At 44.2% G+C, this 23,164-nt stretch overlaps 2 protein-coding genes across 2 annotated transcripts in view; one reads left to right on the forward strand and one right to left on the reverse strand.

Annotated features, from left to right (window-relative positions):
- Window positions 1-23,164, forward strand: part of C1H8orf74 (chromosome 1 C8orf74 homolog) — a 601,672-nt gene that overhangs the window by 275,990 nt on the left and 302,518 nt on the right. The gene's annotated exons all lie outside the window — the stretch shown is intronic.
- Window positions 1-23,164, reverse strand: part of XKR6 (XK related 6) — a 206,338-nt gene that overhangs the window by 5,594 nt on the left and 177,580 nt on the right. The window contains exon 3 of the mRNA XM_042465977.1: window positions 896-1,092. Coding sequence (XP_042321911.1) covers window positions 896-1,092 — 197 coding nt within the window. The remainder of the gene's footprint in view (window positions 1-895; window positions 1,093-23,164) is intronic.

A 23,164-nucleotide genomic window follows, 5' to 3' on the forward strand; every position in this document is an offset into this window, starting at 1 on the left:
TGCATATCCTACATTTTTGCAGCACCTTGTCCTCCTTCACGGTTAGGACATCTGGTCACCCCACAGGAACAGAAGCTGGGATTTTCTGCCGTCAAAGCTGGTAATCTGTAACAGTTATACCCCCATCCAAATGGAGGAGGTCCATAGTTCCTAGCATCCATTGTATCTTATTAGGCGGTGCAGCAAAGAGAGCAATAGGGAGGGCTCATTCTCCTTCCTTCAGCTGTAAAAGCAATAATTCTGCTCTGTGCTTTTGCACCGGTATTAGTGTGATATGTTTGTGGTTTGCATACAAGCCATCTCTGTGCCTACTTTGGTGTGTTTCTCTGCAGGTTGGTCTATCAACTACTGGCACTGTTGCCAGGTGGAGGGGGGGACCGACAGAAATGGTAACTTGCAACATTGGCCCTGCTAGAAGGGGAATCTGGGAGGTTGTAGTCCAAAAAGTAACTTCTAGAAGTGCTGATCTTAAGTTACCTTAATGATATTTCCCCACCTCTTGGGAACACTTTCTTGAGCATCCCCGATTGGGGGGGATGATGATGATGAATACTTTCTCCCCTTGCTTTTGTGAAGAATCAATAGGTGAGAAACATTATGTGAATTATGAATATCCTATGCTGATAAGTGCAGGAAACTGGATTAATGGTAGTGATCCCAGATTTTGCAAAACCAGGAGTGGCATCAAGCTCCCCCCCCGCAAGGATGGCAGTGCCACCTCCTGATGTTTTGGACTACAACTCCCATCATCTCCCAGCCAGCATGGCCACTGTACTCCAACAGAGTGAGAGAGTGCTAGATTGGGGAAGGCTGTTATAGGCCACGGGGAAGGTCAAGAAGGGAGTGCAACAATAAAGGCCCTCGAAATGAATGCTCTAGATCAGACCACACTTACATGGTAAGGTTTCTGCACGGTTCTTTTGGATCATTATGCAGAGCTGTAGCACCAATTGAGGGGCGCTCTCCAGGAAAGTCTCCAAGAGACGCAGCATGTTGACGTCTGCATACTCGTACATCATAGCCCAGTAAAAGCGCCGCTGGTGTTCCTTTTGTCTCTGGCTTTGGATCCCCAGGTACATGGTTCGGATATACCTGCAGGCAAGGAAGAAAGAACATGCACGCCGTGAGCAGATAAGAGGACCAGATTATAAAGGCCAACCATTCATTCACATCTCTATATCTATCTGTTCTATTATGGACTATAACTCCCAGAATCCCTCAGCCAGTATAGCCACAGGGTGTGTTGCCTAGGGCAGAGCTTCCCAAGCCTTCTGATGTGGAGCACCAGCAATTATTTCTTCCACAGTGACAAGGACCAGGACCATATCTGTATCCATCGACTGCAATTATTTCTTTAGTTGCATCTGTACTGCAGAAATACAGGCTTTTATTTTATTTGTTAAAGTATTTATATTCTGCACTATATATGAGGAATTCAGGGCACTGTACAGTAACATTTATCTGAACAGATGAAAATGATTAAAGCACTAAGAATAATTTAAAGGCTAAAAACATACTCCTTTATCTGGAGTTCTGAAATCCGAAATATTCCAAAATCCAAAACTGTCCACATGGGTGGTGGAGAGAGGGACACCTTTGGTTTCTGATGGTTCCATGTCCACAAACTTTGGGGCTCGACAGACTGCCCCAAAAGGATGGGCTGGAGCCATTTGTTTTAGCTCCCGAGGGAGCCCGCAGCAGCCAAACCATGCTGGCTCCCTCTGCACCAAAAAGGACCCGGAAAATCCAGGTTGTTTTTGGTGTGTGCAGCACTGCCATCATTACGGTATTAGCACACTGTGGCACATCAATGACACAAGCGCGGCACCTGATGTATGGACCCGGCGCACACTTGCATCATGGTGGCCCCTGTGTGGATGTGAGACCGCCATCATGGCAGCCTACATACGGTCTAGGGTTTGGGAGCATGTGGTTGGTGTGCACTCCCAAACCCTAGAATTGGCGCCGCCATGCTGCTTCCCACCCGACTGTCTCAGGCCTTTGTTTCATGCACAAAATTATTTAAAATATTGTATATAAAATTACTTCTAGTCTATTTGTAACAAGGTGTATATGAAGGAGCCCTGGTGGTGCAGTGGTTAAATGCCTGTCCTGCAGCCACTCAAAACCATAAGGTTGTGAGTTCAATCCCAGCTAAGGGGGCTCAAGCTCGACTCAGGCTTACATCCTTCCAAAGAGGCTGCTAAAATGAGTACCCAGATTGTTGGGGGCAGTTAGCTTACAGTTGTAAACCATGTAGACACTTTTAGTTCGGTATGAAGCGGTATATAAATGAAGCTGTTTGAAACATAAACAAATTTCATGTTTCGAGTTGGGTCCCATCGCCAAGATATCTCCTTATGTATATGCAGATATTCCAAAATCTGAAAAGTCCAAAATGCAAAACATTCCTGGTCTCAAGCGTTTTGGATAAGGGAGACTCAACCTGTAATGCAGATTGGAACTGCTTTAACTGCGATGGCTCAATCCTATGGTATTCTGGGATTTGTAGTTTTATAAGATATTTTGTTTTTATTCCAGATGGCAGCCCCTTCCCATCAGTGCACTGGGTGACACAACCCTGTGAGATGTCACCCAGTTTGGTCCACACCCCGGGCACTCCCTTAATGATACATCTGGAAAAGAGCACACCAACATCAAACATCTTTGTTTATTCGATAACTTTTATTAGTTGATTGATTTAAAACAATTAGGGTTTACTCTCCTGCTGTTGGTTCCCAGGTGAGATTATAGGAATTAGAAATTTAATCTTTAATAAATATTTCACACACACACACACACACACACACACACACGTGTTAATAAAACCCTACCAAACAGATAGCAGGACCAAAAAGAGCTGCAAATACATTTTTTTTAAAAAGAAGACAAAGCAGCTTCAAGGGTGATGATGTTTAAAACCTACCCAGAGCCATGTTGGGCGTTTTTTAAAATAAGAATTTGTGTGTCCAAATGTTGTAACTTTTGGACACCCAGCTTAGCTAGATGGACACAAACAATTTAATCAATGAAACAAGAACACAGATTCAGATGAGAAGCTACTTTAAAGATAGCATATAATATGTTTAAAGTATTTGCATCTTTATGTTTACTACCTGTTTTTAAAAATCAATTGCTCTTGAGTCTGCATTTCAGGACTGTATGTAGCAGAAGGCTGTAGCCGAGATGCTTGAACTGAGTGTCGTACTTTGGACATATCATGAGAAGACATGACTCACCAGGAAAGACAATAATTTTTGAGAAAGGCAGAAAGCAGTAGGAAAAGAAGGCTGCTGTCCAGGTGGACAGACTCCATGAAGGAGGCCACAGCCTTGATTTTGCAAAGGCCTGAGCAGGTCTGTTTGATGATAGGGAAATCTAGAGGTCTCTCTTTTATGGAGACCTTTTAAAACTACAAATCCCAGGATTCCATAGGATAGAGCTGCAGCACTTAAAGTGGTTTCAAACTGCATTACTTAGGTGCACCCCAAGACGTGGAAGGCCAGCTATGAAAACCTAGATAAGATCCTAAAGTGCAAATATATATGAATGCCAAAGTGATTTCTGGGTACGGATATCAAAGCTGGATAGTGGAGAAAGCTGGAAAGGGCGGGGGAGATAATTTGAAATGTAGTGCTGGCGGGGAATTCTACAGACATGATGCATCAGTGACAAATCTGAGAGTAAATCGAGCCTGAACTCTTCCTAGAAGCCAAGAGGAATAAACAGAGGCTATCATGCTTTGGTCATATCACAAGACAATATGACTCATTGGGAAGGATGCTGCTGCTGAATAAAATGGAAGGCAGTAGGAAAAGAGGGAAAGACATTACAGATAGCTTGATGCAATCGAGGAAGGGACGGTTATCACTTTGCAAGACCTGAGCAGGGCTGAGCAGGGCTGAGAAGGTGCCTTGGAGGTCTGTCATTCATAGGGACACTATATGTCAAAGCCAACTTGGCAGTGCACAACAGCAACAAATGGGGAAACAGGCTGGCCTGGGATAAGACAATTTCTTGGTGGGTTAGGGTTAGGTGAGGTTGGGATGGGATGAAAAAAGGGGTAATGACTTGGATCTGCCACAAGATGGTGATCTGATCTAACGATAGCACAGTAAGACAAGAGAAAAGTCTCCCTTTCCCATTTCACTTTCACACTGCACCAGATTTTGTGTGTTGTTTGCCTTCCAGTCATTTCTGATTTATGGTGACCCTAAGGCGAACCTATCATGGGGTTTTCTTGGCAAGATTTCTTAAGAGGAGGTTTGCAATTGCCATTTTATGAGGATGAGAGAGTGTGACTTGCCCAAGGTCACCCAGTGGGTTTCATCGCCCAGCTGGGAATCGAACCCTGGTCTCTGGAGTCATAGTCCAAAACTCAAACCACTCTGCCATAATTTTGTAAGCATTCAGTTTCACTATGCAAGTTGTAGAGGGAGGCTGAGAGGACAATCACAACAGCCCTCTGCCTATTACTCTGCTGTGCATTTTTGGTGCCTTTTGCTTATATCAAATCAGCCCACTCCATCTGCTGTAGTTGGGATGTCTGTCTGTCTGTGTGCCTTCAAGCTGCCTGAAATGTTATGGTGACCCCATCAGTTTAATTGGGTTTTCTAAGGCAAGGAGGTGGTTTTGGCAATTCCTTCCTCTGAAATATAGCCCATAGCACCTGGTATTAGTTGCTGGTCTCCCATCCGAGTACTAACCATGCCTGACCCTGCTTAGCTTCAAAGAATAGATGGATCTGGTGCCTTTTACAGTATTTGTTGTTTTATTGTTGTTGTGTGCCTTCAAGTTGTTTCCGACATGGAGACCCTAAGGCGAACGTGTTATGGGGTTTTCTTGGCAGGCTTCTTCAGAAGGGGTTTGCCATTGCCATCCTCTGAGTCTGAGAGAATGTGACTTGCCCAAGGTCACCCAGTGGGTTGCCGTTACTGAGCTGGGATTCGAACCCTGGTTTCCAGAATCATAGTTCAATGCTCAAACCACTACACCATGCAGGCTCACTAGGCACCCATAGTTTCCAGACCCTTCACCATTTTGGTCGCCCTCCTCTGGACATGCTCCAGCTTCTCAACATCCTTTTTGAACAGTAGTGGTCAGAACTACGTACTTATTCCAGGTGAGGCCTGAACAAAGCAGAATAATTTAGGTTCCCAAACTTTTTTTTTCTCGTAGATGACTTTCAAAATTTTACTGGTTTCAGTGGACCCCCTGCTGCTGCATTTCTACCATATTCCCAAAACTCATCAAAAAATGTGAAGATTAGACCCCCGTAGACCCCCGTCAAGTCTCCCATGGACCCCTGGGGGTCCATGTGGACCACTTTGGGAATCACTTTATTTTTCTAGACACTATGTGCCTATCGATACAGCCTAGAATCGTATCAGCCTTTTAGCTGCCACATCACACTGTTGACTCATGTTCAAATTGTGGGCCACTAGGACTCCTAGAACCCTTTCACACGTAGTTTTGTTAAGGCAAGTGTCCCCCATTCCATATCTAGGCATTTTGTTTTTTCTGCCTAAGTGCAGAACCTTACATTTTTCCCTGTTGAAACTCATTTTGTTAGTTTTGGCCCAGAAAGTGGGAGAAGGAAAGAGAAACCAGGACATTTTAAAAGCAGCTGAAAAGGTGGGACAAGGTTACATTTTACTAGGAAAGGCGAATAGTGTTGAGCAAAAAGGAGGGCCATTGCTCTCTGCTTGTTTTTTTTTTTTTGGGGGGGGGGGTCTTTCTATGCTTTTTCTGAGAAGTTTCTCTGCGAATTCTCCAGGAGTGCTGGGGAAAGAAATAAAAAATCCTGGGCTAATTACGAGACGAACCATGGGGAATGTGCACATCATCAGTCTCTTAGCAACTACACTACTGTAGCTCTCCAACAAAGCCAAAGACATTAATTTTCGGAAAAGAGGAAAGGTTTGTAGGAGCTGCAAGGCAAAAAAGAAGAAGAAGAAGAGATGGACGTCAGAAACCTTACAAGACAGCAGCTACCAAGGCAGTGAGTCCTCGGGGAGTAATGTTGCCTGGAGTAGGGAAAGAGAGGTGCACTTGCTACGATCTCCCCCCCCCCCCCCTTTAAATGCATGGAACATTTCTAAAAATTTGATTTCTCCACTTGGGATTCCAAAGCACTGCAGTCTGTTCTGAATCCTTAGGATTGTAGCAAGTAGGATTTCCATTTTAGGACTATCCCAGGCCCTAGGATTTCAGGGGTAAAACCTGAAACCTAGGAATGAAATCTTAAGGTCCTGAAATCTTGGGATCACCCTTTGGGATGTAATGGAGAGGGATGGACCTTGGTGATGTCTAGAAGCATGACACATTGATCATCAGCCAGAGGTGCACTTAGGAGGAACATCAACTCTCTAATATATGCAGATGACACTATACTACTAGCGGAAAACATCACGGACTTGGAACAATGACTAAGGAAGGTCAAGGAAGAAAGTGCAAAGGCAGTCTTGTCACTGAACTTAAGACAAAAATAATGACCACGGAGGAACTATATAACTTCAACCTAGACAATCAGGAAATCGAAGTACTTAAAGATAATAATAATAATAATAATAATAATAATAATAATAGATTTATTTCTAGCCAGCCCAATCATGAAGAATCCGGGCGGTTTACAGCAATAAAATACAACAAATTACAATAGAGTTAAAAAATCAAACCCTTGACCTACCATCCCGCCCCCATTCCCAGTACTAAAACAGAATTAAACAGTAATAATATTAAAACATTAAAAACATTAAAAACATTGAACAAACAGAAAATAGGCAGAAACATTGGCGGGGGGAAATAGACAGATGAGGGGACAAATATCTCTATATCTGGGGAGGGTAACTAAGTTGGAAAGGCCTGCCGGAAGAGATCCGTCTTGAGTGCTTTCTTGAAAGCTGTCAGAGTGGAAATGTGACGGATCTCCGGCAGGTCGTTCCATAGTTTAGGAGCAGTAGTAGAGAAGGCCCTCTGGGAAACTGATGTTAACCTAGATTTTTTTGGCTCTAGTAGATTTCTTCCAGAGGACCTTAGTGTGCGAGGCAGACAATAGGGAAGAAGGCGTTCCCTCAAGTACTCTGGGTCCAAGCCATGTAGGGCTTTAAAGGTGATCACCAACACCTTGTACTTTGCCCAGAAACTAATAGGCAGCCAGTGCAGGGACTTCAAGACCGGTGTTATATGGTCATTCCTAGAAGTTCCCGTGATCAATCTGGCTGCCATATTTTGTACCAACTGAAGTTTCCGAACTTGGCACAAGGGTAGCCCCAAGTAGAGTGCATTATAGTAGTCCAATCGAGATGCCCTGTACCTTGGATCAAACATCGATAAAAAAAAGGAGACTGTAGTCAAGAAATCAGAAGAAGATTAGGAATGCGAAGGGCAGCCATGAAACAGCTAGAAAAGATCCTAAAAAGTAAAGATACATAACTGAACACTAAAGTTAGAAACATTCAAGCTATTTTATTCTCCATCATCATGTACGGTGCAAATGGACATTTGACTTGCAAATGGATATTAAATTTCCTTGTCTTTAAAAATCTCCCAGTGACTGCATGGCCAAAGGGATAGGTGACAGCCTCCAGATAGCCCTCCCTACCATCTGAACTAAGACCAGAAACAGAAAATGCAGGCCTGTGACTAACATCTTCAATTTCTTTCTCCTGTTTGCCTGATGAAGAAGCCAGTGTGACTTCGAAAGCCTACAACATGTAATTGGCCCAATAAAGGTATCATTGTTGGGATGTCATTGGATTTGCTACATGGCCAACATGGCTACCCCTAGATATCATGTATGGATGTGTGAGCTGGACTGTAAAGAAAGTGGGTAAAAAGAAAAACAAACTCATCTGAGACATGATGCTGGAAAAGAGTGCTGAGGATACTGCGGACGGCCAAAAAGACAAACAAATGGGTCCTAGAACAGACCACATCTGAACTCTCCCTGGATACTAAGATGGTGCAACTGATGCTATTGTACTTTGGCCACATCATGAGATGGCACAACTCATTGGACAATCCAATAATGCGAGGAAAGGCAGAGGGAAGTAGAAAAAGAGGAAAACCAGTTGCCAGATGGATGGACTCGATTAGAGAGATCACAGGTCTGAATCTATAAGACCTAAGCAGAGCAGTGGAGGATAGGAAGGCTTGAAGGTGTCTCATCCACAGGGTCACCATGCATCAAAGATGACTCAAAGGCAGTTAACAACAACAACAACCAGTTTTGCACATATACACCATCAACATTGTGCACTTGTATTGAATGGTATACCTTCTAACATTTCACAGATTAAAACTAGCATGTCTGTGGCCAAGCAACATCAGAGGCTGCATCTATACTGCAGACTTAATGCAGTTTGACACCCTTTTAACTACAATGGCTCAGTGCTATGGAATTCTGGGATTTGTAGTTTGGTGATGTATTTAGTCTTCTCTGTTAGAGAGCTCCGGTGCCACAGAAAACTAGAAACGCCATGGTTCTATGGGATGGAGCCATGGCAGTTACAGCAGTGTCAAATTGGTGCCAGAGTAAACTAAAATTCCCAGGATTCCCTAGCAATGAGCCAGGGTAGTTAAAGCAGTCTTGAACTGGATTATCTCTGCAATGTGTTTTGGGCTCTTGAAACCAGTTTGCAGCAACCGAAGATCTGACAAAGGGGGAAGGTGGAAGGAAGAGAAAGAAACCAATATATTCTAAAAGCAGCTGAGAAAACGGGATGACAGAGGATTAATTGGGATTGTTCCTGGCAAACTGGGACAGTTGGAGGGGATGTGCACAGAATACGTCATTCAAACAAGAAGCAAAGGAGAGTACTTATACACAGACATATTTTTCAAGGCAGTATTCTCGCTCTGGGATTTCTCCCCTTTGTCCTGAATTGCCGAGAATTGGGGCCAGGTCCTAAGATCAGGAAAGCTTTGCGCCAACACGTTCTCATTGGACTACCTGTGCAGGTCCTTCCTTCGTTGTTTTAGGAGGGTTTTATTTTTAGTTTAGTTTTTAAAAATCTGCCTCGGTTTGCATTTGGGTCAATTAATGGCTGATTAACTCAAGTTAGCCAGCAGTGTTTCTAAATGTTAGCTAACTTTGTTCCTCAGCAGTTTGCAATAAATGGCAAATGTTCGTGTCCCGGAACAAATGTTTGCGGAGCGTCTAGACTCGGCTTGACAAATGTGTTGGTAAACTCGGCCGGATTGGTTGGCAATCAATGAACAAGGAAAAAGTGCAGGAGAAGCTGGAGCCAGGCGTGAAAGAGAAATAAAACTCTCCTCCCAGTACCTTGAAAGCCAGTTTTACTTCTGGAAGTACCTAGGAAAGTTCCTTTTTGAGTTTATAACTTCCAGGATCTTCCATGCTGGTCATGATGGATGGGACATTCAGGAGTCTTCTGGGTCCACAAGTATAAGAAATAAAATGTGGAAAGACACAGGAGAGGACCTTCTCTTTGGTGGCACCTGAGTTGTGAAATATCTTGCCTCTGGAGACCTGGTTGGCATCATTTCAGTGTCAGGTCCTAACTTTGCTTTTAATTAAAGCCTTTGGGCCTAATGGATTTTACCCAGGCAGCACCTGTGCTAGGGCTGCACTATTTAAAATTGTTTTAAATTGCCTGCTTTTTAACTGATAAACCATTGAATATACTGTATGTTAAGGGTGCATCTACCCTGCAGAAGGATGCATCTACCCTGTAATGCAGCTCGATGTCCCTTCAACTGCCATGGCTCCATCCTCCATCCTGGGATTTGTAGTTTTGTGACAGATGCATGTATCTTTCAGGCTTTTGAAGCAATGAAGCAAATTTTCCTCTAGTCCCCAAATTTCAGAAAGGGATAGCCATTTGAGTGATCAGGGGAATTTAAACACAGCAAATCTAAGTGTTGTAGGTGTGAACAGTTTTCTGCATTGTGCTCTCTGGAATGCTAGAAATTTGGCAATTGAAAGAAAATATCATGGGAAAGGGGCTCTGAATTGACAGTGCCCCAAACCTATATTCCTGTACTTCCTTGGGGTTATCCATTCGGTTTTCACGGTTGTGGGTGTATCTACACTGTAGAAATAGTGCAGTTTCACACCACTTAACAACCATGGCTGCATCCTACAGAATCTTAGGACTGGTAGTTTACAACTCAGGGTGCTCTGCATTGTAAAAATAATGCAGTTTGACACCAGGGACGTAGCCAAGGGGGGGAGGGGTTCTTGGGGTCCGAACCCCCCCTTCCATTAGAAAAATGAATGGTGTGTGCTGCTGCACCGCCACACCCAAGCCTCATTATAATGGTGGCACTTAGTCTGGACCCTCCCCCCTTCCTAAAATCCTAGCTACGTCCCTGTTGACACCACTTTAACTGCCAGTGTTCCATCCTATGAAACCATGGAGTTGGTAGTTTTGTGAGATGCCATCTCGCTTTGGCAGTGAAGGTGAAAGACCTTGCAAAGACCTAGGATTTCCTAGGATGGAGCTACAGCAAAATGGTATCAAACTGCATTATTTCTACCATGCAACTTGAGTGCGGATTCAGATCTTGGTCTTCCAGAGTCCCAGTCCATTCTTCCAAACCACTCTCTCTGCCTCTCTCTCTCTCTTGCATTCCTTATATATCTTTGCACAAAGACACAGATACCCTCTAATTTTAAAAGCTGACTCTTGTACAAACATGCTGCTATAATCCCACCCTCCATAATGTCTGTATCATCACTACCATCGCCCACACACCCACAACACGGCACACGACAGCAGCATGAGGCATGGCATGAGCCAGCACTTGAATCATGTGCTATTCCTCCCCCATTATTTAGTCAGACCAAACCCCATTCTGATAAAAATAACTAAATGTTAGTTAAACTGCAAAACATGTGAAGCTATTCTCATCGAGTTGCTGCAGCAGTAGCATGACACAGTTAGACCTCCGTTGCCAAAAAACATAATGAATAATAACCAACGATTTGCAACCTGTAGCCAGAGGGAGAAATCACAGTGGGTCCAGGGGGCATGGTTTTGTCCCTGGCATTGTTTGAAGGCCAAAATTGCCACTGCTTAAAAGAGCAAACAAAATCAGAGATATGGTCTGGGCTTTTTTAGGGGGGGGAAATCCAGATGTTTCTCAAAGTCAAACAATCTGTATAAAAGGTGGGTTGCCACTCTCAGCAGGGGCATCACTAGCGGGTGCAGGCTGCAGCAGGTGACATCTAAAGGGGGTGTCATCTGGTGCAGCCCCAGACATCTGTATATTTGGGGGATCTTTGGACAGAAACAGGCTGCAGTGTTCACTTGCATCCCTTTAAAACACTGAAGCTTAGTGGAAGAGATGGTGCAACTGGGGTGAGACTCAGTGGGAGGAGAAAAGAGAGACCTCGGGTTTTTTTAAATTTAAAATTAAAATTACTTTTGTAGTTTTTGTGGGTCTTTCAGGCTTTGTGGCCAAGTTCTAGAGGAGTTTATTCCTGACGTTTCACCGGCATCTGTGGCTGGCATCTCTGTAGATGCCAGCCACAGATGCCATGAAACGTCAGGAATAAATTCTTCTAGAACTTGGCCACATAGCCCAAAGAACCCACAAAAAACTATGGATGCTGGCCGACTTCACATAAAATTACCTTTGTTAAAAATTTACTTTTAAATAAATACATTTATTTAAAGTCATGCCCAATTGTTTTATTTCTTCAAGGTGGAAAAGTTGCTTTGAATGCTGGAACAGAGTAACATTTTTGAGAGCTTAGAAATGTTATTTGTTGGACTACAGTTTCTAGAATCCTCCAGGCAGTGTAACCATTTTTGCTGGCTCTGCTAAGTCCTCCATCAACTTTCACTAGGAGGGACAACTGTGTTGAGGACAGAGACTACCTGCATAATTTTGCATAGTGTATTCATGCTGTGCAATATAACCAATTCTTCTTTTTGCTCCTTCTCCAGAAAGAATAGAAGTTCCAACGGCTGCGTCATCCGAGAAGAACTTCCACAGCAAGGTACAGGTTGAGTCTACTTGATCCGGAATTCTAAAATCCAAAATATTTCAAAATCCAAAACCTTTGTCATGGCGGCTGAGAGACTGACATCTTTCCTTTCCAGTGGTTCAACACACACAAACTTTGTTTCATGCACAAAATGATTTAAAATATTGTATATAAAAATTACCTTCAGCCTATGCATATATACATGTACATGAAACATAAACAAATTTCGTGTTTAGACTTGGGTTCCATCTCCAAGATATCTCATTACGTATGTATATGCAAACACAGGTCTTCCAAAATAACAAAATGAAATAAAATAAATAATCCAAATCCAAAGCACTTCTGGTCACAAGCATTTTGGATAAGGGAGACTCAACTTGTATCTCAAAAAGTCCTCTGAGGATATATCTGCACTGTAGAAATAATGAAGTTTGACACTACTTTAAGAATTGTAGCTCTATCTTATGAAATCTTGGGATTTGTAGACCAACACGATCTTTAGCCTTCCCTTTCCAAAAGTGTCGGTGTCTCACAAAACTACGAATCCCAGGATTCTGTCCAATGGAACCATGGCAGATAAAGTGGCATCAAACTGCATTTTATTTCTACAGTGTAGACGCACCCTGAGTTGTAACAAAACACTGGACTTGGGTGGGGAGGATGGAGAATTTTAGTACACCAGCATGGTGCCTTCCATTGGCTGCTGTGCTGGGGATGAAATGCAGTCAAACCCCCTCTGCGGGGCTGAGGAAGGCTGTTTTGGATGCTTTCCTGATGAAACTGCATCAGCTGCCATTTTTGAAAGGAAGGGAATGAAAGAAAAGGAGGAAAACCTACTGAATATGAGTGCAACTGTCACCTGAATGTTTCCACTAGAGGGCAGATGAAAGCACACCTTGTGCATCTGATCTCTGCACTTTCAAACACAGGCTTCCTTCTGGGGAGATTAGGAAAGGTTGATCCCCAACATCAAACAGAAGAGCCATGCTCTTACATTCTCTGAGAGCTCCAATATGCGCCTCATGCTGCCCAGGTGAGAAAGCCTGGCCACTAGCCAGCCCTGGGCGACTGTCCTTGGAGACTATTTATTGCAACAATATCATTTGTCAGAAGGGAAAATATTTTCTCTGTCTCTCTTTTATATTGGGACTGCATTGGCATGTTTTACTTTAATAATACTGACCATGGGGAGAAGAAAAAAAAAATAACGACCACAGAAGAAATATAGTGGGCCTTTCACATTCTCTGGGGCTACGGGCACAGGACTCCCGTAAAAGTGGGAAAACCGCACATTAAAAGAAAACACTATTATTTTTTTTACCTGAAAGATGACCTCTCCAGGAATGTCTCGGGTCCAAAACACACTGCAGAAATCATCCAGTCTGAGACCGCTTTAACTATCCCGGCTCAATGCTAGGGAATTCTCAGAACTGTAGTTTTGTGAGACATTTAGCCTTTTCTGTTAGAGAGTTCTGGTGATAAGCTCTCTAACAGAAAATGAACTAAAATTCCCAGGATTCCCTAGCACTGAGCCAGGGCAGTTAAAGCAGTCTCAAAATGGATTATTTCTGCAGTGTGTTTTGGACCAACATCCTCCAGCACACCTTTGTGGTCAACATCTGGGAGAACTTGACCACAGAATTACACTAGAGCACCTACAAATGCTTAGAGAATCATTGTCTCTAGGAATCTCTAGGTCCTCCAGCATGACATATGGCAGACGTTGACCATAAAGTCGTGCTAGAAGACCTAGGCATTCCCAGAGAGAACGTTTTAATAAATCCATGAATAATTTAATCTGCAAAAGTCAAAGCCACTAATGTGGAGGGCCAACTGGACATGAATTCAACCTAGACAATGAGGAAATTGAAATAGTTAATGAGTTCCCATACCTAGGATCAAACCTTGTTCAGAATTGTAACTGCAGTCAAGAAATATGAAAAGGACCAGGAATGGGAAGGGCAGTGATGAAAGAACTAGAGACGATCTTGAAGAGAAATGATGTACAACTGGGTACTAAAGTTAGAATACCCTCAGCCATAGTATTCCCCTTCACCATGTATGGATGCAAGAGCTGGACAGTAAAGAAAGCAGACCAAAGGAAAATCAACTCATCTGAGATGTGGTGCTGGAGAAGAGTGCTTAGGATACTGTGCAAAGTCAAACAAATGGGCCCTTGAACAGATCAAGCCAGAAATCTCTTTGGTAGCCAAGAGGATCAAATTGAGGCTGTCATACTTTGGCCACATAATGAGAAGACATGGATCATGAGAAAAAACAGTAATGCTAGGAAAGGTGGAGGAGTGTAGAAAGAGAGGAAGACCACACGGCTAATGGATAGACTCAGTCTGGGAGGTTGCAGGCCTGAATTTGCAAAGTAGCAGAGGATATGGGATCGTGGAGATGTCTCATCCACAGAGTTGCCATGAGCCGGGGTTGACTCAAAGGCAGTTGGTACAAACCTTAAAAACACCTAAAGGCTTCCCTGATGCCAAAGCATGGAAGCTTCCTGAGAAATTCAGTCTTCTCTTCCTAACAAAGGGGCTTGTGGCCTTACAAAGCATTGCAGAAAAACTGGATCTCAAAGGCAGTAGCTTTTTGTCTTGCTAATGGAATTTAAAGTTTCCTGGACTGAATCTCCCAGTACCCACATGGCCAGAAAGAAGAGGAAGGGCCCACCTGCGTAAACTGAACTGAGGACAACAACTACAGCATCGTGACTAAATGCAGGGCTATGACTTAACATCATCCTCTCTCTCTCTCTCTCTCTCTCTCTCTTAAACACCTATGCCTGATGAAGAAGCCAGTGGAGCTTTGTAAACTTACAATCCATTTTGGTTGGCCCAATAAAGGCATTACTGTTTTGTGGATTTTGGAGGATGCTATTTCAGTGTAAGCCCTGATTTCAAGAGATTTTGTTGCATAACTGTGAGTCCCTTCCCAGATAGCAGCTGGTGGCTCCCATGCCAATTTTGGATTTCAGTCCAAACTTTAAAGGAGCTGGTGCCGAATCATAGAATTATAGAATTGGAAGGGGCCCCATGGACAACAAAATCCACCCTCTTACTCTCCAGCTGGACTGGCATTCCCAGCAAGTAGCTATCCAGCCTCTTTTGGAAAACATCCAGAAAAAAAGACCCCACAACCTACTGAGGCAATTGGTTCATTGCCAATCTATTCTTGCTGACAATAAGTTCCTTCTAATGTCAATGTCTACCTTTCTGAAGCTTAAAGCCCTTAGACCTGGTCCTAGCTTCTGGATCTTTTGTTGCCCTTCTCTGAACCTGTTCCAACTTGTCTATATCCTTCTTAAACTGAGAAGTCCAGCTTCCCAAATAGATTAGACACCTCATAGAATCATAGAATTGGAAGAGTGGTCCATCATGTCAGAGGCCCTTGTGGACAACAAATAAATGTTGTTGTCATGTGCCTTCAAATCATTTCCAACATATGGCAACCCTAAGAGGGTTTTTTGGCATGATTTGTTCAGAGGGGAGGGTTTGTCTTTGCCTTCTTCTGTGACTGAGAGAATGTGACTTGCCCAAGATCATCAAGTGGGTTTCCAGAGCTGAACAAGGATTCGAATCAAGTCATAGTCAAACCATGACACCATGCTGGCTCTTTCTTTTAACTTAATAAATTAATTAAAAATTAACTGCCAATGCCATCAACTTCATGGTAAACCTATGATGGAGAGAGTAGCCCAGCGCTCAAGCCCCAAAAGACTATGCTGACTGTCAGTAGGTAAAACCTTTAAATATATGTATACAATAATTTCTGCACTGTTCATTCTATTCACAAGGGGTTGGAAAAGTGATTTTTTTTAAAAAATGAATGAAACACCTGAATGCAAGAGAAAACTGAGCTGACAGTTTGTCCCATCCTTGCCCTTCCTCACAGGGTTGTTGTGAACAAGGGGACAAAAAAAAAAACCTTCACTTTCCCAGCACCTTGTGAACAGGATGAACAGTGAAGAAATTATTGCATTCATTTATTTAAAGTGTTTTCAAACTATGGAACGCTGACAGTAATATGCAAGGAGAAAAAAACCCTGAGGTTGTGCATGTCTACTTTTTACAGGAAAGAGTGATAACATTTAAGTCCCTCCTCTTACAATTAAAATGCATGCTGTGATGGCTATGGGAATAACCATCAGGGAAGGGACTGTGAATCCGGACAGGGCCGCCTCTCTCTGATCCAGTGCTATTTTTAGCTTCTCAGGAGCATTGCATCTATTAGCCAAGGGCTGCCATCTCTCCTTTTAGATCCATGGAGAAAAGGGAGGCATCAGAACCACCACTGCTTCCAGAGAACCAGAAAAATAGGTTTTCTCCCCTTTCCCTGCTATACCTCATTGCCAAGACACACACACACACACACACACTCTTAAGATGCTTTTTAGAAAATGGCTGCGCAGGGTGTCAGTGGGTAGGATAGGAGGCTGGCACTCTCAGCAAGGATCTCCTTTTTTGCAGCCCACTTTTCCTCTCCACCCCCCTTCCCATTCCTCCATTCAATCTGTCAACGTGCGGCACACGACGGCACACTCTGCGAGTTGCATTATGTGCAGAGTGCTTGCAACCTGGATGCTTGACATCTGGAAGGTTTAAATATAAGGCCTAGAATCCTAGATGTGGAAGAGACCCCAATGGCCACCCAGTCCAACCCCCAGCCATGCAAGAAAGCACACCCCACCCATCAAAACACCCCCTCCCCAAAAAAGATGGCTATCCAGCCTCTGTTTAAAAAACTCCAACTGAGACTCCATCACACTCCAGGGCAGCATGTCCATGGCCATAACCACACCTTAGGAGCACAGGAACATTGGCAACTTCCTTCTACTGATCCAATCCCTTGGTCTATTTAGCTCCATCTTGTCAGCTCTGGCTGGCAGTCATGCCTCTCCAGTGTTTCAGATTGGAGACTTTCCTAGCCCTGCTCTTCCCTCCTGGTAGTCTGAGACAAGGTCAAGTATGTACAAGATCCTTTTGGTGGCTATGACATTTAACAAAGTCTATGGCTCTATCTACACTTTAGGAGCACAGGGACATCAGACGCTGCCAGATACTGGGCCAGTCTCTTGGTCTATGTAACTCAGTGCTATCAACAAGGTTTTCAGCAATAGTTCAACAAGGTTTTCAGTACGATTCTTTCCCAGCTCTGCCAGGAGATTGCTGGTCTTCAGTGGTGAACTTCCATCCAATACTAACTAAGGCTTACTGTGCTTAAGGCTGCATCTACACCGCAGAATTAATTCTGTTGGCATTTATCTGTGCATGGGTTGAAGAGTCTGCCCATGCCCAGAAATACTTTTCTTTCTTGCTGTTGCAAGAGAGAGGAAAGCTGACTATATGCAAAACATAGGAAGAAAAGTTGAGGGAGCTGGGCATGTCCAGCTTATTGAGAGAAGACTGGGGGGTAAAATTATTGCACTCTTTAAATATCTCAAAAGCTGGCATGGACGGGAGGAAACAAGCTTCTTCTCTGATGTCCCAGAGGACAAGACCAGGTCTTACAGGTTTAACTCTTTTTTGGGGGTGGTGGAGGTGGTGGTGGAAGTAGGGTTGCCATACATCCAGACCTCCAAACCGGGAAAAATATAGGACAAAATTTTCAAATGTAGGATACATTTTTTGTGTGTCCTACATTTGAATAGGGGAGGCTTTCCCTCGCCGCCTGGGCCCTGGGCCTCGCCGCGATCGCGGCGGGGAGCGGAACCCAAGCGGCAAGGGAATCCTCCTCTGAGGGAGGCTTTCCCTCGCCGCCTGGGCCCTGGGCCTCGAGGAGACTGAGAAGGAGGGAGCGGGGCCGCTGGTGATCGCGAGGGCCTGCCCTCCTTCTCGGCCTCCGAGGAGACTGAAAAGGAGGGCGTGGGGCCGCTGGTGATCGCGAGGGCCTGCCCTCCTTCTCGGCCTCCGAGGAGGCCAGCAAAGAGGGCGCGGGGCCGCTGGCGATCGCCAGGGCCTGCCCTCCTTCTCGGCCTCCGAGGAGGCCGGGAAAGAGGGTGCGGTGCCGCAGGGAGGCGGGGAGGGTGGTGCGGCCGCGCGCAGGAGGCGCCGCCTCCCCCTTCGCCTCCTCCGCCCAAGGCCTCGCTGTCCTCCTCTTCCTCCGCGCGGCCATGTGAGGTGGAAGAGGAGGAGGGCAGCGAGGCCCCATGGGTTGCAGCGCAACCCCGCTGCAACCGGGCTTTTCCCGGTTTTTGGCGGCACCCGTGACGTGAGCGGGCAGGTGCCGCCAAAACTGGGAAAAGCCCTGTTGCAGCCGGGTTATGGCAACCCTAAGTGGAAGCAGATTTCAACTGAACATAAGGAAAACTTTTTAATTTTATTTTTAAAATGTGATATTGTGTTTCTCGTAGTTGTTGCATGCCCTCAAACCATTTCTAACTTATGGTTTCCTACATTTCCTACCTTTACTGGTATAATTTGTAGGGAATGTCTGGAAAATGATTTTGCAATAATTGCTGGATATTGATCACCCTATAAATCAGGGGTGGGCATCATTTGAGGGTCTAGAGGTCAATTTGTAACTTTTGTAGACTTGGTCTACTTCCTCAGATAAATTCCTTTATGCTAATGAATGGACATTTTTGTCTGATGCATAACCACCATATTCAGCTGAAAAAATTGGGCATGTCATGCCATGGCACATTGTTGCACACTGTGCACTGACTGCATGGCTGTGCTTGACTGTACATTGCATTGGTTTTGCAGTGTCTCAGTTCTGTAACAAGGTGATGTAGCACCACTGAGACACAACTCAGGGAGTGTAATGTCACTCTGTGTCTCCCTAATGGATTGTAGCCAGGAGCCCCAGAAAGACACAAAATGGGTGGCCAGGCTGGAGGAAGAATCAAACCTAGAAGCAGGTGGACTCCCATTCTTTAAAGAGTTTGGGAGTTTGGGGGACCCTTGGGTTAATCTCAATATAAATCTAAAACTCCCGGAGGCCTTCGTAGGTTGAAAAACATCAGCTGAGATTTTAGAATAGCTAGTTAGTTATGAATATTTACTCATTCAGATGTCATTTTTTTAGCGTGACTATGAGAATACTCTCACTCAAGCATTCCGGGTTTGTTATTCATGCTATGAAACTGCATCTTTACGCATTTCTGCGAGTTCTGTTGCTCACACATACTAGCACTCAAATAAAGATGAAGTAAATGATGCAAATGTATTTGAAACACATTCAAGGCATGCAGAGGCTTATTCCAGGTCCATTCGCATCAGTTATTCACACTGATGATGATGCAAATCTTTTAAAATAACTTGGGGAAAACCCCAATATTGATTATTCTGGGTTGAGTGGGTTTTTTGGCAGCTCCTCCCAAACTTAATCAGATGCATTCAAAATGCATGTGAACAACAAAGATTCTACCCAGATTATTTTTACCATCTGAATAACCCCCTGTAGTAACTCTTGGCCCAAACTCCCTCCCAATCCTGAGTTATTGGGCAGCAGCTGCTTCCAGTGATGGAGATTTGTTCTTCTGTTGATCAAAATGCAACAGACAGATTTTTCCGCTCCCCCCCCCCCCCGACAGCAATCTCCAAACTGAGGAGGAATTGCAAAAGAAACACCTATCTTTTGTGGCCTGATTGAGAAGCAGATTCCCATCACTTGCAGCAGCTGCTGCCCGCTAAACTAAGACTGGGGGACTTTTCCAATCTCTACATATTCCCTACACTTTTACTGAGCATGTAGGGATCATAACAACTAAGCAATTAAGAACAGATATCCCTCGAGAGATATAGATGTCCCTCCAAAGAACACAAACAACACAAACAACACCCTGAGAAAATGCAAGCCACTTGCTAACATTGTCATTTTATAATTTTTTCCCTCCTGTATGATTCTTAACATCTTTGCTTGATGAAGAAGCCAGTGGAGCTTTGAAAGCTTGCACCATGTATTTTGTGCATTTTGGTTGCCTGGTTAAAGGCATGACTGTTTTGTCAATTAAGAATGCATAACTCTAGGTTAGAGAGTCAGTGTAATGTAGTGGTTTGTGCACTAGATTATGATTCTGGAGACCGAGGGTCGAATCTTCACTCCACTGTGGAAACCCATTGGGTGACCTTGCTCAAGTGACACTCTCTCAGCCTAACAGGAGGGCAAAGGCAAATCTTTTGGAACAAATCTTACCAAGAAAACCCCATTATGGATTTGTCTTAGGGTCGCCGTAAGTTGGAAACAAAAGGAAGGCACACAACTCTAGGTTATGTGTTCATAATTGTGATTGTGAACATCATCTTTTGTGCACAGTTTACCTTGAGAGATTGGGAGGCATTAAAGGCTGCAAAGGCTTTGCAGTTGCTGCTTCTCTCTTCCCGGTCCTGCTGTTTCTTAGTTTTCCCTTTGATTCAATAGCCATTGCTTGTGAGCCTCACTCTGGCTTTCTTTTCAAATCTCTCTCCCTCTTTCTCTCCTTCATACACAGATGCACACATGCATGTGTGCTCTTCCTCTCTCACACACACATGCACACTTCCAGCCCTTGTCAGCTCCATTACCCACCCGGCTCATCACATTTTTTACTGCTCTTTAATATTTACCACTTCTGCTGCCTCCTATTACTCATCGGTTATTTCTGGCCAGAGAAAAGATCATGGAGGATCTCAAACCATTTGTAAACAAACATGGCCAAGCACACACTGTTCTTTGTGGAGATTACAAGCCAAAGGGCAATGCACACAAGGCAGGTTTGGTTTGAACTGCTTTGGCACAGACTGGATTCAAAGAGCAGAAGTATAAACTTCCACTGGCCCAGGTGTCTTGGTCCTTTGAATATTCAGGGCTGCATCTACACTGCAAAATTGCTGCAATTTGACGCCACTTTGAATGCCATGGCTCAATGCTATGGAGTTCTGGGAGTTATAGTTTTGTGAGAGCTCTGGTGCCATGAAAAACTACAAATGCCTGGGTTCCATAGGATGGAGCCATGGCAGTTAAAGCAGTGTCAAACTGCATTAATTCTGTAGTGTGGCAGCAGCCCAGTTGTCCTCTCCATTTGTCTTGATTCCACACTTCTTGGTATTTTTTATGTACCAGAATTCATCCCAGTTGCAGCCAAAGTTTTATTTATGGCACAGTCTCTTTAGAGGCTGGATTTGGCCAGATTCTTATATGTCACTCAGTTCTTTGAAGGAAAACCCGTTCTCCTTGCTCCATCCGCATCTGTACAGTTTCCTGAATCCAGAAAACATCTTAAAATTCCTTCCAAAGAATTCTGGGTGTTGTATTTCATTGGGAGGGCTACAGATGTCATAAGAAAGACGGCTTTCCCAGATAAGTCTTTTTTAAAAAACAACAATCCTGAAACCTTTTAATATACAGGCTGAGCTTCCCTTAACCGAAATGCTTGGGACCAGCAGTATGCTGGATTTTGGATTTTTATTTTTTTGGATTTTGGACTACTTGTAATTTGCATATATGAACTTAATGAGATATCTTGGAGATAGAATCCAAGTCTACACACAACATTCATTTAATTACATATAAACCTATACGCATAGCCTGAAGGTAGTTTTATACAATATTTTAAATAGTTTTGTGCATGAAAGAAAGTCTGTACACACTGAAACAACAGAAAACAAAGGTGTTGCTATGTCAGCCAAGCATCAAACAAAGTTTTGGTTTTTGCAATATTTTGGATTCTGAAATTCCTGATAAGGGAGACTCTTATTTATTTATTTATTTATTTATTTATTTATTTTATATGCTGCCTTTTTTCTGGGCCGGGACCCAAGGCTCAACTCACAATGACTCAACCTGTGGCTCCTTGAGTTTTGCTGTTTACTGTCATCTTTGCAACACCTCCTTCCATTCTTTAGAGGAGCTGTTTTTAGAAATTCTTCCATTTTCACATAGAGCATTTCCAAATGTCATAACACACACACACACACACAAACACACACAGCATGGTTTAAAGGATAAGTTTTCTCTGCTCTGAATGTTGTTTTTTTTAAATGATTTTTTTAGACAATGAGAGTCAAAGTACTATTGTGCAAAAGTGATATTTTGCTGATAGAAGGATGTGCTATGGGGCTGTAACTCCAAAACAGGAGATTCTCCACCGTGGAGTGGAATCTATAGCTTTATAAGGCTGGTGCTGCAAAGCACAATGGGGCAGCATGCAAAAAAGTGCGATGAAGCAGCTAAGAAAGCCAATGTGATTTTAGGTTGCATCAATAGAAGTACAGTGTCTACATCAAGGGATGTAATAGTGCCCCACCTGGAATACTGTGTCCAGTTCTGGGCACCACAATTCAAAAATTCACCCCTCCCTCCCTAACTGTCATCTTTCGGCCTCTGAGGGAGAGAGAAGGCTGGTCCAATACCATCAGGGGCTAGCCTGAAGACAGAGGCTCCTCCCTCCCTAACTGTCATCGTTCGGCCTCTGCGGGAGAGAGAAGGCTGGCCCAGTACCATCAGGGTCTGGCCTGAAGACAGAGGCTCCTCCCTCCCTAACTGTCCTCGTTCAGCCTCTGAGGGAGAGAGAAGGCTGGCCAGTACATCAGGGGCTAGCCTGAAGACAGAGGCTCCTCCCTCCCTAACTGTCCTCGTTCGGCCTCTGAGGGAGAGAGAAGGCTGGCCCAGTACCATCAGGGGCTAGCCTGAAGAAAGAGGCCCCTCCCTCCCTAACTGCCCGCCCGCCCGCTTTCCACCTGGGCAGGAGCGGCCCAGAGAGACTCTTCCTTGCCGCCGGAGCGGCGTTTCTCCAGGGGGAGGGGCCGGTGAGAGCGGCCTCCATAAAGCCAGCTCGCTGGCTCCCCCGAAGACGACGACGCCTGCCCGTTTTCCACCTGGGCAGGAGCGGCTCAGAGGACTCTGTTTTTCATTTTGTTTTGTAAATCGCCGTGATCATAGGAACGGCGGTATATAAATAAAATTTCAATCAATCAATCAAAAAGAATGTTGAGAAGCTGAAGTGTGTCCAAAGGAGGATGACTTAAATAGTGAAAGGTCTGGAAACCATGCCCTATGAGGAATGACTTAGGATGTTTAGCCTGGAGAAGGTTAAGAGGTGATATGATGACCATGTTTAAATAGTTGAAGGGGTGTCATATTGAGGATGGAGCAAACTTGTTTTCTGCTGCTCGAGAGAATTGGACCCAGAGCAATGGATCCAAGCTCCAGGAAAAGAGATTCCACCTCAACATTAGGAGGAACTTCCTGACAGTAAGGGCTGTTTGACAGTGGAAC

Source organism: Sceloporus undulatus, chromosome 1 (assembly GCF_019175285.1).
Source record: "Sceloporus undulatus isolate JIND9_A2432 ecotype Alabama chromosome 1, SceUnd_v1.1, whole genome shotgun sequence".
Lineage (NCBI taxonomy): Eukaryota > Metazoa > Chordata > Lepidosauria > Squamata > Phrynosomatidae > Sceloporus > Sceloporus undulatus.